The sequence below is a fragment of the Poecilia formosa genome, unplaced genomic scaffold (assembly GCF_000485575.1).
Source record: "Poecilia formosa unplaced genomic scaffold, Poecilia_formosa-5.1.2 Scaffold13, whole genome shotgun sequence".
Taxonomy (NCBI): domain Eukaryota; kingdom Metazoa; phylum Chordata; class Actinopteri; order Cyprinodontiformes; family Poeciliidae; genus Poecilia; species Poecilia formosa.
In genome coordinates this window covers 2,607,233-2,622,422 of record NW_006799952.1, presented here as the reverse complement: position 1 = coordinate 2,622,422, position 15,190 = coordinate 2,607,233, and the positions used below count along the sequence as shown (strand labels likewise).

General features: G+C 38.4%; 1 protein-coding gene across 1 annotated transcript; it reads left to right on the top strand.

The window, feature by feature from the left end:
- Positions 1-1,691: 1,691 nt before the first annotated feature.
- On the top strand, positions 1,692-14,515 carry LOC103133737 (uncharacterized). Its single transcript, XM_007545612.2, has 5 exons — positions 1,692-3,995; positions 8,472-8,648; positions 10,430-10,639; positions 12,109-12,322; positions 13,069-14,515. Exons 1-5 carry the CDS (start codon positions 3,426-3,428, stop codon positions 13,245-13,247), a joined length of 1,350 nt encoding a protein of 449 aa, XP_007545674.1. The 5' UTR covers positions 1,692-3,425; the 3' UTR covers positions 13,248-14,515.
- The last annotated feature ends 675 nt before the right edge of the window (positions 14,516-15,190 follow it).

The following is a 15,190-nucleotide window of genomic DNA, read 5'->3' as shown; positions in this document are numbered from 1 at the left end:
GAACCTGAATTGAAAGATGTTTCAACAAAATATTTGTTTATGGAGTGCACCTTTATGCATCTAGGTAATGGAAGCTTTTAAGTTTCACTCTTTTACGTCAAGAAAAAACAGACGTTCAAACTGCAATTATGACACTTTTAAAAGCCTCTATGGAAGCACAGTGGGGGATTTATAGCAGTGTAATAGCAATAAAAAAGGGTACACATCATTTTTAAACGTGTGCTTTTGTGTATCATCAAAACTCAGCTCACAGTTTCACCTTACTGTCTTTATATCATTATTTTCTCCATCCATCCATCTTCTTTACACCCTTGTCCCTTAGTGGGGTTGGGAGGGTTGCTGGTGCCTATCTCCAGCTAACGTTCCAGGCGAGAGGCGGGGTCACCCTGGACAAGTCGCCAGTCTGTTGCAGGGCAACACAGAAACACACAGGTCAAACAACACACACACTCACACCTAGGGGCAATTTGGAGAGGCCAATTAACCTGACAGTCATGTTTTTGGACTGTGGGAGGAAGCCAGAGTACCCGGAGAAAACCCACACATGCACAGGGAGAACATGCAAACTCCATTCAGAAAGACCTGGGCCGGGAATCGAACCCAGAACCTTCTTGCTGCAAGGCAACAGCTCTACCAACTGCACCACTGTGCATCATCATTTTCTATTAAATCCAATATTGTCACAATATTAAGGCATAAAATAAACATCTCCAGAACTAATTGGAGGCCTACACCTGGTCTATTGCCCATGGCCCTCTGGGTGGATGTGAACAAAACGGACAAAGAGGGTTTGTATTCATTATGTTGTGAGAGTTTAGTATTTTTGTGTGTGTATGTGTCTGATGACCTCAAGTCTGTACCAAACCCTACTGGCAGACTGATCCAATCCCCACTCTGATCTTTTTTTTTGTTCAGGCACAGGAAGCTGCATTAGGGATCTTCTTGATGCACTTAAATTCAAATCCTCAGGATTCGTGACACTGTCTCAGTAATTATCATGCAATCACATCTGTTATGACTGGAAATAAGAGATAAACATGCTGATTTAATTGTTTTCTGTAAGTTCATTCAGATGCTTTACAAATGAACCAACCTTTTGATGATATTGTGTGTTAGGCACTCATGTTCTATTTCAAATTAATAGACATCTTTTTACTTGAATTAAAAACAACAGTTTATGTTGGCATGGTGATCATTAGTGGTATTAAATTACCCCTCAACCATGTTTCACATCATGTTTAAGTTCTCTGTTAACGTTTTCTGAAAAAGCCTCATTAGTCTGCCTGCCAGCGTTTTTTTTTTATTTTTTATTTTTTTTTTTTTTAACTGCTATTAGAGCTTCGCTACTCTTTTCATGTCAAATGACCAGGCAGTGTGATAGTTGCCAGGCACCTGAGTGGAGGTGAAAACCAATTACTGGTGAAGGTGTAGTGTGTCACACCGGCATGCCTCCCTTCTTTGTCTATCTCACCCTCGCTTCCTATTCGGATCATTGGCAATGTAAATGGATTTATAAAACAAGCTCTTTCCAGTCAGAAACAAACACACCTGTGTAAACACACTGACTTGTATTCAGGTTCATAGGCACCTTCGAAATATAAAGTGCATTAACAGAGCTTACAGGTCAAGGAAATAGTTAAAACTCAATGAAAGTCACTAGAGAGAGACCAGATTTTTTGAAATAATAACCATAATTAACATTTTAATGTGTGAATTTGGATAATATTTCTTAATGAGGCCCACACAAGGGTTGTCCACAGAAATACCCAAGCACCAATGTGGATGAAGACGGATATAAAAAGTAAAGCAGATGTATAACTGATGATGCATTTACCGCAGCGTGTCAATATTCTTAACAGCCACACCTCAAGGGGAAAGAAAAATCTCTTCATACAAATTTGGCCTCGTCTTTTGATTAACTATCACCATGGTGACATGTCTTCATTGTTACAGCTTCTTGAAATAAGACGAGGTGAAAGTGACGGTAAATGAAAAGGGAAAACGGTGCTAAGGCTGCAGGCAGCATTAGATGCTGACAATGATTAACAGGGATGGAGTGAAATGGAAATCTATATGACGCAGATGGATCCAGGAGAAATGAAAGGAGGGCGAGATGTTTGTCCAAGCATTCACCACCAAGGATATCAACATACCCCGTTTTTTTTATTCATTCACCAGGAATTTGAGACAAACTCAGTGAGCACTGAAAATTCATAAATACCCAAAAGCTGAAATATGGTTGAGGACGCTTGTGATGTTGCTGCTGTACTAAAGTTACAGTGGATATGAAACGTTTGTACATCACAGTTTGAAAGAATTAGAAACGACAAGTTGACACATCATTTAAAAGCTCGACAAGAGTTACGATGCGTCATGAAAGTATTCACCACGCTTCACTTTTCCCCCACATTTTCCCATATTACTGCCTTATTTCAGATTGTATTAAATCAATCTCTTTTCTAAAAATTCTACACACAAAGTGTAAAACAACTAGATGAAAAAAGAAAATCCTTACTGTACAAGGCAAACGGCGGCCCATCTGGAGTTCATTAGAAACATCATGCTTGGAGGTACTGGCATCACCATGCCAATATTGTTTCTACAGTGAAGCAAGGTGGTGGAAGCATCATGCTATGGGGGTGTTTTGGAGAAGCTGGAACTGGCAGACTAGTCAGGACAGAAGAAAAGATGAATGCAAAAAGGGTCTCAACTGTGAAGATGTTTTTGGAACAGCCAACATAGAGGTCTGTATTAAAAAAAACCCTCAAAATCGGATCATTTTGAGAATTTTCACAAGATGTTGCCAAATCAAGACGTCACAGCTACCACAAAGACAAATGCTGAAATTATATTAAAATCTCATATAACTTTATGGGTATACTGTAAAGCCAGGTTACAGGAACACATGTCTTATTAGACTTACCTCACAGATTAGTATGTGTTTTTGCATAGCTACACATGCAACGTAAAAGGCAGATGAGATTTTGAAGTTATTTAAAATGATCTCACTGTGTAAGACAAACATTTAAGGCATGTGAACTTGTTTTTTTTTTTTTTTCTAGATTCACAGTGAGAGCATGTGTCTGAGAAAGAGAGACCGATCTGGGTTCTCTTGTTTTAGTAACAAGTAAATCAATAGTTTCCCACAGAGTAAAGCCAGAGCACACCATTCAGCGTCATGTGCGTGCCCAAGGCACAGTTTAAGCTCTAAAGTCCGGGCACCTTCAGGAAAAAAAAATATATATATATATTTTTTTTTTCCTGCTGACGCTCCCTGGACGCACACCTTAATGCCTGGGAGAGAGAAAGGGAGCCAGGCAGACGGAGGAAGTCATGCTGCACAGCTGAAAGGAGGTCTGTGTTGGAGCCGCGGCCGCTCGGGTTGTGTGTGCACGGATGCAAAGTCATCTCTTCTCTCGCAATGAATGCCTCAATGTGGACGACTGGTTAGACATCTGAAAATACCTGGAGCCCCCTCCCCAGTCAACCCGTTTCTCCCTCCCTGCGATATGAACGGGCTGCAGCCAGAAAACGCTGGAGTTGGTGGAATCGGGGAAACCGCCGAGGAAAAGTACGGAGCTCTCGCCTTCGACACGGCTCTCAGCACTTTGGTGGTAGTGGCCCTGTACGTGGTGGTGAAAGTCAGCCTCGACGGCTTCAGGCAATGGCGTGCGCGGATCTCGGTGCTCGTCGTGGGCTCGGGTCCCGTGGGGCTGACGGCGGCGCTGGTCGCTGTCCGCTCCGGGAAGGTGCTGAAGCTGACCGTGCTGGACGAGAGGTACCGGAGCGCGCTGCTCTGCCGGCCCCAGCAGATCGCCCTGGACCCTCGCAGTGTGAAGTTTCTACTGGGACTCGGAGTGGACTTTGATAACATGGAGGGCTGCTGGCACAATGAGCACTTCTTCACTAGAATAGGCGTCTTTCAGGAGTATCTGCTGAGCATCCTGGAGCAGAAGAAGCAGAAGGTGGAGATCAAAGTGCAGCTGGGAACTAAGGTTGTTTTATTTTTTTTTATTTTTAATTTATGTAGGCCTGTTTATTTTTTAAGTTAGACACAAGCAGACGCAAAAACAATGTGATTTAAGTAAATTAATATTGAGAAAAAATACAAACTGCACTGTAAAACGACTTTGAGTGATTTAAATATTAAACATGAAGTTATAATCTCCATCAAAAAGCCTTTTAGTTTGCTGACGAAAAGTTCACTAAAAGTTGCATTATTTAAATATAGTTTGAATTGGTCCAAATTTTAATTAAAGTTTAAGATTCAGAATTATTCTCTTAACCATTGAGACTATGAGGGAACCATTGAGGGATGGTAGGGCTGCTACTGGGTGTTTAGGAAATTTAAGTCATAAAACTTGTAGCCAAAAAAAAAAAAAGATTTTGTGATTAATTTTAATTTGTATCTTTAGCCTGTTTACCAACAAAACAAAATGCTACAGTCAGATTTCCTAGTATAGAGAGTTAATTTCAGTGAAAATGTACAATATATAAGAAACTAATTTGTTTTATTTTTTTAATAATACGGAGACAAATCAGATTAACAATAAAATTAGAATTTAGGTAAATTAATTAACTGCATTTTTATTTGCATTACTGCAAAATTGGTTGGAATTTATCCAATTGTGCCTCAAGCTGTGGAACAAATATAAACAATACACATATATATTGACTAAAATGTAAAGAAAAAAACTTAAACAAATGGTTACATAAGTTTCATTGCCTAAATTCAGTTTGATTCCCATCCTTGTGTTAGCTTATGTTAAAACTCACCAATATAGTCCTCCTGCAAATATACACTAAGTCAATTGTGGTTTATATTTAGTCAGTAACAAAACTTAAGTGATTCTCCCTCCAGAAGGGCTCTCAGTGGAAGCAGTGTCCTCAGGCTCTTGATCCAGGCAGAACAAAACTGATATCGACTTAAATCCCTCTACAACTCTGACATGTTTTCTTTCTCCAAAAACGTCTTTTTAGTTGCTTGCAAGTTGTCGTCGTAAACTTTGCCTTCCTATTGATCAGTTTCTCAAATTCACGCCGAACAAACCAGGCCCTGAGCAAATCTCTTTCTTGCACTCCACCGTAATCCTAAACTGAAAGAATCCACTCAGCTGAAATCGTGTGTTATATAAACTGACCCAAAAACAACCCTTTTCAACATTTAGTAGGTCAATGAAAAGCAAATGACAGAATTAGCTGAAACAAGTCTCCACCCCGACCGACACTTTACGGCATCAAGCAAGTGGATTTTGAATGTAATCCTATTTTGATTCCAAAGGATTTATTTTCCAGCAGAAGATTATTTTCTCGTGCATCCAAATCAAATTGCTCGGTGTGTTCTGGCTGCTGACATTACAGCATTTTTCGGCTCCACTTCAGCTTTCAAAACAGTATAATGATGAAATAACAAGACACTTACAGCTGCGGCTCAGGTAGCCGACTGAGATAAAAACTGCCGGAGAAGCTGTCGTTGCTCAGAGTGAGCAACAATTATTACGAGGGCAGCGACTATTTTTGGCCTGCCTTAAAATAGCCTTCACTTGTTACAATGGTTAAAACAGTATTTAGACCAATACATCTTTTATAAGAAAGCTTACAACAACTTTAGAGTATTTTTATTGGGATTTTATGTGATGGACGAGCAAAAAGCAGAGCTTAATTGTGAAGTAGAAGGAAAGGGATTCATGATTTTCACAGTTACTTACAAATGCAAAACAAAAAAAGTGTGGCATTTATTTCTATTCGTCCCTTTTTACTCTAATGCATCTCAAGTTATCTAAATAGTTGCATGTGTGTGATTCGCACAGTAATCTCAGTATAAAGTCCAACGTTCTGTGAAGGTCTTAAATGTTAGAGAAACGGGGAAAAACTGCATAATGAAAACCAAGGAACACAGAGGCTACCATGTTCTAGAACATCATACCACGTTCTGAGCATCTCATAAAGTATAATTAAAACAATAAACGTTTGAAGACGTGGCGCAGCTGGAGCAGCTGTAGGGAAATGCAGGAGGCTGGAAGAATTGACAGGACAGCTATTAGCTCCGCTCTCCATGAAAGTGGGCCTTCATGAAATGGTGGTAAGAACAAACTGACTGTTAAAAACCCAGATGTCTCATTGAAAATTTGTCACAAGTCGTGTAAAACATAGATATGTGGAAAAAAGGAGTCTGGCCAGATGGGACTAAAATAGAAAATAATTTGGTACGTCTAAACCTCTGTGCTTCCTGGAGAACTGTTTCTGCACGCCATTCTGAATACGTCATCCCCTCCATCCTCATGCGATGTATCCCAAAAAATTCAGAAGTTTCTGGTTGCGACCTCACGCGATGTGGAAAGGTCAAAGGAGTACAAATACTTTTTGAAGGCGTTGTACTTGCGTAGTATGTTTTGAATCTTCCATCGTACATGTTTCCGGTTACACCTTGTTTTAACTTGACATTTATTATCTGTCTTATTTTGTCGCCCTTTTTAACTTTGAGTGTGTGCCAAAANGGTTACACCTTGTTTTAACTTGACATTTATTATCTGTCTTATTTTGTCGCCCTTTTTAACTTTGAGTGTGTGCTTAATCAATAAGGTTTAAAGACTCTACTTTTAAATTTAGAAATATTTTGATATCAAAATTAAATTTGTAAAAAAAAAAAAAAAAAAAAAAAAGTGTAATCATGTTGAATCTTAGTTTTCTCTCTGGCTCTGGCCTGTAGATTTTCCTTTTTATTTCAGCGTTTGCTCTCATCCCTTTCTTGTGACTCAGTGACCTTTGGAAGATGGAGGACAAGGTCAGCAGGGCTTTCGGTCACAGCAATCTGCAGCTTCTTTCAGAGCTGCTGCCAACCCGGCCATTTCGTCTTGATTAGACAAGACAGTGGTCTTGATGACAGATACTTTTACCCTCCCAGCCAATGCTTCAAAGGTCTGAGAATATGTTCGGGGCGGGGGTCTTTTAAATTACCTGTTCAATGTGGTCTAAATAGATTAGACATAGATCTCTTTGGATGTAGGCTATTAAAGTCCCTCCACAACCTTTTTTATTCTCTCTCCCTGCCTGGCTGGCTGTCCTCCAACTTGATTTGGCTGCCTCTTTTTCCTCCTTAACACAGGCAAGAAGCTGGTGAGAGGTTGCAAACATTCACCAGAGAAAATGAATAAATCTCTCAGTTCAAAGGGACGTTCTGTTTTTAGGACAAGCTCAACCAATATGGCTCATATAAATAGCTTTCACTGATATATTAAATTAAAATCCACTCGCTTCCTCCTGCAGATGAACAGATAGCACAACAAGCGAAGTCATATCCGTTAGACAAGCTAAGGGGGAGGAAATGTAAACAAAGCACCAGACAGTATAAATATCACCTAGAATGCATAGAAGAGGAAAGTACATTTTCAGTAAGTAAAATATTAATTTATGTGTGTAATTTTAACATGTGATGTTAAAATTAACTATAATTTTTCAATGTGATCAAATTGTTTGTTCCCATAAATAGCATCTTGGAATTAGTAGGTTTTTTTCTATCATCTAATTGGTTTGGGTCTGGAAAAACATTTGCTTTCCTCTTACAATGCTGTGAAAATATTGTTTACAAAATCCTTGTTTTTGCTTCTTTTTTTTTGTTTGTTACACTACAATGTTTTATATAAAAACAACAATTCCATTACTACATTAAGATAAACTGAGTGGATGCAAAAGACAATTTATTTAATTGTAATTTAATAAATTTTCTTTACAAAGACCCCAGTTTGGACTCTTTGTACACCACTGTGGATAATTTTCAGATACCTTTTCTTCTAGGATTGCTTTGACTCGGCCACGTTGTTCTAGGTCGTTTGCGTTTCGGGTTTCACTTGGGTTTCTATTTTAGTCATTTCTTTGTTGTTACTTTCCAAGAACTTGCTTTATCAACTTATTCTTATCTTCTGCTATTTATGCAGAAGATGTTTTCTGTTTATCTCGCCCGGAATGTTAGCTGGAGATAGGCACCAGCACCCCTCCCGACCCCACTGAGGGACAAGGGTGTTCAGAAAATGGATGGATGGATGGATGTTTTCTGTTTATAGTGGTCTCAGGATTTCCCTTTTGCTTCTGTGCCGCTTGTGTTCATCTCATCTCCCTTTCTCCTCCCCTTCAACCTGCTAGCTGCAGGTGCAACTCATTTCCTGTTTGCCTCACCTGCAGCGAGTGTCATTGTCTACCTCCTGTTCTGTGTACATATTGTTTTCTGGTTTCATTGTTCTCTATAGGTTTGTTTCTTTTATTTCTTTCTGAAATTATGTTTGTTTTACTTCTAATGTTATGTCTTCAAATCTTATCTTATTTTTTCTGATATTAAAATTTGTTTGATATAAGATATGCAAATTTGACCAAAGAAAAAAAGAAAAAAGAAAAAAAGCCAAATCTGAAGAAATCTTTAAGGAGACAGATGCCTTTTACTGGATGTGTGAAAAGTATTCTTCCTTTCTGTGTTTTAGTTTACGGAGGAATACCTGCAGCGGATTTCGCACAACGACTGGCCTCGAGTCATCGTGGTGGCGGATGGATCGTGCGGAGACTCCTGCTCCGTTTTAGGAATCAGCTCTGACTACATAGTGGAGCCCTGCCACGCCTACGGAGCTAATGCCACCATAGAAAGATCAGACCAGAGGCAGGTCAGGAGCCACACTCTGGTTTGTGTTTGTCATAGACATCCGTCAGTTTGTCCATCTGCTGATTTCAGCTTCTCCAGTATCAAGTGGCGGACTGAACCTGACCTGTTGTGGAAACAGTGAATCAATGGTGCTAAATAAATTCTGTAGATATGCCAGTGCTTACAAATTGGTTAAATGTTCAAACCCAACAATAGTACGGCATAGGAAACTACGAAAACATAGGGATTATCTTTGAAATAAAAGTAATGAAAAACACGAAGAAAGCAGGAAATTGGCTACCCCTTTCATTACAATGAGAAAGAAAACTGTATGCGTGCATTTTACCACATGTGCTATGAACCAATAAATATTGTGTTCTTGTTTTTGTCAGTAAGTTTATTTGATAGGGACAGACACACATTGACATAGACAAACTGAATAAAACAGCAGTCCCATGTTTGCATCATGGTGCAATAGCAACAGCTAATTCGCCAGTTTGAACCCTGCTTCAAAGAAGGCAGCTTTATTTGCCTTCCTCGCGTGAATGATCTGACCAAACAATGTAACTGGAAACTGTGGCATGCATCGGCCCTAATCTGAAATACATCTAGAGAATGAGGTTTTAGCCCATTTCTTTTTGCAAAACACCTCCAGCTTAGTCACATTAGACTGAAAGCTTCTGTGAACATCAGTTTTGGAATCTTATTGATTTGCAATTGGATTCAGATCCAGATAGGAATCTAATTGAGAAAGCCATTCTAAAGCGGGATCTGAACCAGTAGTTTGCAAACTGTTCTGTCTCATGGGCCAAAAAAATAAAGCACAAAACTAAAATCACAAAAAAGAAAAGCATCCTGTTTGCAAATTCATTTGGGTCAGTTTGGGAAAAATAGAGAAAAACTTTAATCCGTTGCCAGTAATGACAATATTTGGGTGACTTGCTCTTATAAAAAAAAAATAAATAAAAAAAAATCCACAGCCTGAAAAAGCACACACAGGGTCAGTGCGACCACACTGGACCACGCACAAAGTACAAAAAGTGGGACCTAAATGACCCTGTCTCTTAAGACCCTGGTGAGTTTTAGATATGAAGCAAGTAATGTGGAAGTATTGTGAAGGTAGAACAAAAATTAGTAGTTCAACAAGAGTTTAACCGTCTGAATCATCAGATGACGGATGTCAATGAAAGCTAATTGTTCAAATTATATTTCAGTTAATAACAGATCATCCACAGTGACAACAGGAGAGTAGGATTATTTCCATTGAAGAAATAAACAGGTTCAGGTCAAACGCTCCAGGCTAAAATGTGACTAACGCGCAAACACAAGCAAGTGTCTCTTGTTGTTTTTATGTAACCATAACCATTCATATCACGTCCGCCTTGCTGGCTGTGTGGCTGCCTTTTATTGGCCACTGTTCTCTCTGGCTGCTTCCTGTAGTGATTGAATTGTCCTCCCAGGATATGACCTGGTCTTCCTTACTGTCCATTCCCCCATTGCCACCCAGTTCCCACTCCCCTTCCTCTCCATCTCCAGTGCTTGCTCTAAAAGCTGCTTTATGCCTCTCTGCTGTTTTATGTCACTGAAAAGAAAATTGATCAATTTTCTCTTGAGGGAAAATGAGTAGCTACAAGGTTGAGCGGCTGAATAAAAAGTGAGCTATTTTTAATCTTTTCTGAAGTGACAGCAGGCCTGCAGACAGAGGTGATGATTTTCAGATGCGTTTGTCTTGCTGGGACTGCAGTTTATGGGCTTGAATTGATATGAATAAGATGAATTAATTACCTGTTTCACCGCCTGTAGGTGCCCACACCCGAGATACGTGCGCACAGCCTCTATTTTGACCTGTCTGCTTATGGAGTGGAGGCTCTCCGAGAGCACAAAAACCCGACAGCCAAGTCTGGCTTCCACCTGAAGATCTATGGCACCTTCAGAAATCGCTACATGGCCCTCGCCTGTCCCACTTCTGACACCAAAATGGTTCGCTACCTCAGACAGACTGCAAACTCCTCGGTAAGACTTCTGTTTCTGTATGCTGTTGAGGAGACATACGGCTTTTAATATTCATTCTCAGCTTTTTTTTTTTTTTTGAGGAAATGTACTTTGATTCACTTGTGTGATTGAGTCTCGGTATTCTGTTTACATGGGTTACTATTATGTGTATTCATCTAGCAAAAAGAGCAGCATATAGTTGAATAAGTAGAGAAGAACCTTCTGAGTTGGTACACCTACATTACTGTGAGGCTTTTTTGTTTGTTTTGTTTTTTTTTTAAAGCCACTTGATTGACCAGTCAAGGTCCTTTGATCATGCATAGCCTGCAGCTACGGCACACAGAGCAGTGGTAGTTCACTCAGGTACATAGCAAGACCGACCATGGAGCTCTTGTTGCTATGTGGGTGGCCATTCAAATGCACCGTTACTTGGTAACAGTTGGCTTTGTAAGTATGGGTCGAAGAAGAGCAGAGTTGAACAGAGAAAATGGAGAGAAGAGAGACTTGTCATTCAGATGCTGTGGAGCTGATTCAAAGGCGCAGTCATCAGACGAGTTTATTTTTCCTTAAGTAAAAATGAAGAGGGTGAGTAACCGTCAGATCAGCTGCTCACTATAAGCTGAGCGTGGCGTCAACAAGTGTTAGAAGCTATGACACAGCAAAAGGTCTGTCTGGTTGGTGATCTGGAGCAAGAAGAAAACAGCAGACATCTTAGAGAGGAAGTGATTTAACTCCTTCAGCTGAGTAATAGCTGGATGCATGTTTGCCCAAAATACTGAACCTACCATTTAACATTGAAGTAATCAGAGCTTGATAAGAAAATGCCAAAGTATTGGGATATTTGTCTTCCAAAGTTAGTGATGCAACAAGGATATCTCTGATTTTTTTTGTCTTCTTTTGTCATTTTAAAGTCTCTCGGTATATATTTAAACCTAAAATGACTACACAAACATTATAAAAAATAAATAAATCTTAATACAATATTTTTTTAACTTTTAAGATGCTGTTTTGTGAACATTTTTTATCAATGCATTTTTTTTTAATTCATTGCTAAATGAATTCAAAATTTAGCAATTTTGACTTTTGGGACTGAACAATATCTTTTTGTATATTGTTAATTCAAATGTTCCCTTTCATTTTTAGTGTGTGTTTTTCAGATTTATTGAAATGTATTAATTGAACATAAGGACAGTGTGCACATTAACAAACAAATTTACAGCATTTATAAATACTTCAGATCGTCTCCTACGGGTAATTTCAATTGTGCAAATTTAAATTCAAATGTTACATTATTTTTACCTTTTGGTTAGGAATCACATTTGAAAAGAGTTTTCAGCTCTAAGTAATCCTCAAATATACCAATATAAAAGACGGATTAGTGGTGCTGTGATGAAATTAAGTTTCTACCAAAGGCCCCATACAACTATTTTTTTACATTTTCAAAGAATATGTCTTAACATATTTATTGTTGCCTTCGTTGTGTTGGTCAGATCATGAAGAACATTTTCCACGAATCCTTCAACGCCTACAAGACAGACATTGAACCTCGTCTCAACGACGTGACGCTCCACCACATGCAGTGCAGCCGCCGACTCTTTGAGGTGCAGCTGTCACACAGACGCATCAGCGCCGCCTACATAGAAGGAGAAAACGTTGCCGTCATTGTGGAGGGCGAAGCGGCACGCGTCCTCAACTTCGACACAGGTACGAAGCCGAGATATTAACGTTAAGTATTTTTTTGGGCTTCAATTCATCCTCTCTAGACAGGATGTCCTTTTGTATTAATTGCTCTATTATTTTCCATTCACACTTTCATGTCTCTTTGTTTTTACAAAAATATCTATTTATACACAAATTAACTGTAAATAAATAAAACATTTTCCAGATATATTTATCACACGTTTATCGTTTATAGATGCATGTCCGTCTTTAAGATTATGGCTTTTATCTCGTTAATTTAAATGCACCTTTATTTGCTTTTCTACAGGTTTTGTGTTTGAATCGTACCTCCCCATCATTCCTGCTCTTAATAAATAACAAAAGAGAGAAGAAAAGACAAGCTGAATAATAGTCTGAACATATCTGTGACAGAATTAGACAAGAAAGGAAATGAACTGAAGTTGAGTAAATGATCAGTGAAAATTGAAGGCTACATTTTAAAACAAGTGGCATTTTTAAAAATTCAGATATATGGTTTATGTTATGAGTTTTACTTTTTAATTTTTTTTTTTTTTTTTTACATTTTGCTTGGCCATGACGGATGGTTTAGTTTTCAGCCCATTACAAATACATTTATTTATGACCACTGGAGATTTGCTCCTCCACATTGTGAAAAATTTAAGTATTTCTCTGCCAAAGCATCACTTCTTTACCCAAATATGTGTTGAGATAAATCCGCTGTCTTAACTTCTGCAGTTTATATTTTCAAATCTCTCTGATTCCTCCCGCAGGGTTTGGGGTTAATCTGGGAATGCGAGGCCTCGAGTCAGTGGGGACCTTCATTTATCAGACAGCCACTGCTGTGGACCAGAATGATATTCTAGAGGCGCTGTCAGCTAAGATGCTGCACTCCAAACAGGTGGCAGAGACCTTCAAGCAGACAGGTCTGACTGAGTCAATGTATGAGTGAGGAGGCAGCAGATCCTGCTGTGTACTAAGTGCCACCCAGTGGACAGAAGTGGATCAGAACATGAAGACTAGGCCTGAAGCCTTCGCCGTGTTAATAATTTCATTTCAGACTGAGCTTAAGGAGACTGATCAGACAAATAATTGAGAAAACTGGTAACCTTTTTTCTGATTTACAGGCAACATATGAAGTTTGATGAAATTGGGTCGTATTCAGGAAACCAAGGACAATCATAAAGCTGCAACAAAATATTTCCTGTGGTCTGTATGGAGAAGATGTTGTGCTCTAAAATAGTTGGAATTAACTGAAGCTGCACCATTATGAATTATTTTCCTCTATTTTCCCTCCTTTAATTAGACAATCCATTGACTTGATTTCCGGTTAATTGACAGTTGTGCTCGAGAGCTGCTGGAGAATAACAGACTGTGTTGAAGCATCTTCAGCTCAGAGTGAGAAATGTTGGGGCTATAATTAACAATGATTTAAAAAAAAAAACATATGCTAGATCAGATGATGTAAGGCAGCAGCTGTTCCACTCGGGGTTTTCATTGCCTCCTTTGTATCTGTGTTGTTGGCTGCTGATAAGGTGGCACACTGGTGATAACAATGGTCTTAAGTATTTGAAACGATATCTTTTTTTTTTTTCCTTGTACATATTTTATATGACCATATTGTGATTTTTTGTGTGTGCATATTTTCATCCTGATGATGTGAAATGTCTCAGTGATGATGATGTAGTTGAAGTGCCAATAAAACTGATGATGAACTCATGCAGTGACAGTGGAATAAGTACTGCTTCTATTTATCTTTTTTATCCTAAAATTGGAAATCAGATGGGTCCAGTAGGAAACCGTGCACGTATGGTTATGATGCATGATGTGAAAAAGTGATCCATAATGGATATTCATTCAGATTTTTACCTAAAGATACTTTAGTATACAAGGACAAAACAGATTACAATTTATTGAAAAGCATGGACGTTTGTAGATTAGATATCAAAGTAAAAACAAGAATAACTAAAAAAAAAAACATTTTCAAAACTGTTTCAATTATATATCCATACTCACCATTTTTATGTTTTCTCGAGCTCCCCTTATTTCTTGTTTACTACTTTCTACTTATCTCTGTATGTGTGTGTGAATGTAAAAGTGGCTGAGGAATAAACTGCTTTAAATTGTCAGTTTTACCAGAAAGGTTTGGTATAAAATCACTGTGTAAGACCTGCAAATGAAATATTAAAATACAAATGCATGTGTTTTATCTTGCACAATACATCCACGCCTGCCTGTGCTTAAATTAAAAATTAACAGGAAGTTTTTTCTATGTTTATTTTATGAAAGGAAGCAGAAAGAACAAAAGTGTTAAAAAGCCCTCCTCTTCTAAGTGTAGTCATTTATTCCACTTGCTTCTGTTTTCACAGGAAATTTACAAATGAGCATGAACAAAAATGTTTTTGGTATTTATGAATGTCTATAAGATAGGTTTAAAGGCTTCCAAGGCAGGTTGATTCTTTTAAAATTTAACATGTTAAGATTTAACACTATATGTTAAGTTACTGTACTTTAAGTTATTGAACAAAAGGAGTCTGTTTGTCTTTTCTTGGCAAAAATGTTTACCAGCGCTAAGGAAGAAGGTGATGCAGTTTTGGTTTGGGGGAAAAATGATGACAACATGGTTTAATATCAAAAGGGAATCTTACATTACCAACACACTCATGTCTGTAGGTGATTGCAAAACCACAAACTGGTGGGAAATTGTGATCTAGAAGCATTATTTGATTATTAATGTGATGACAATAATTTTAAATAGGAATTCTTCAAAATTTTGCAAGGTTGTGATCTAGTAACTTAATTTGTTGCTTCAGCATTCAGTCCTGAAACAACTGTTTCTGTTAGCTTCGAAAGCTGGAAAATGTAAGAGACTTAAAGAATGCTATACAATTTTTC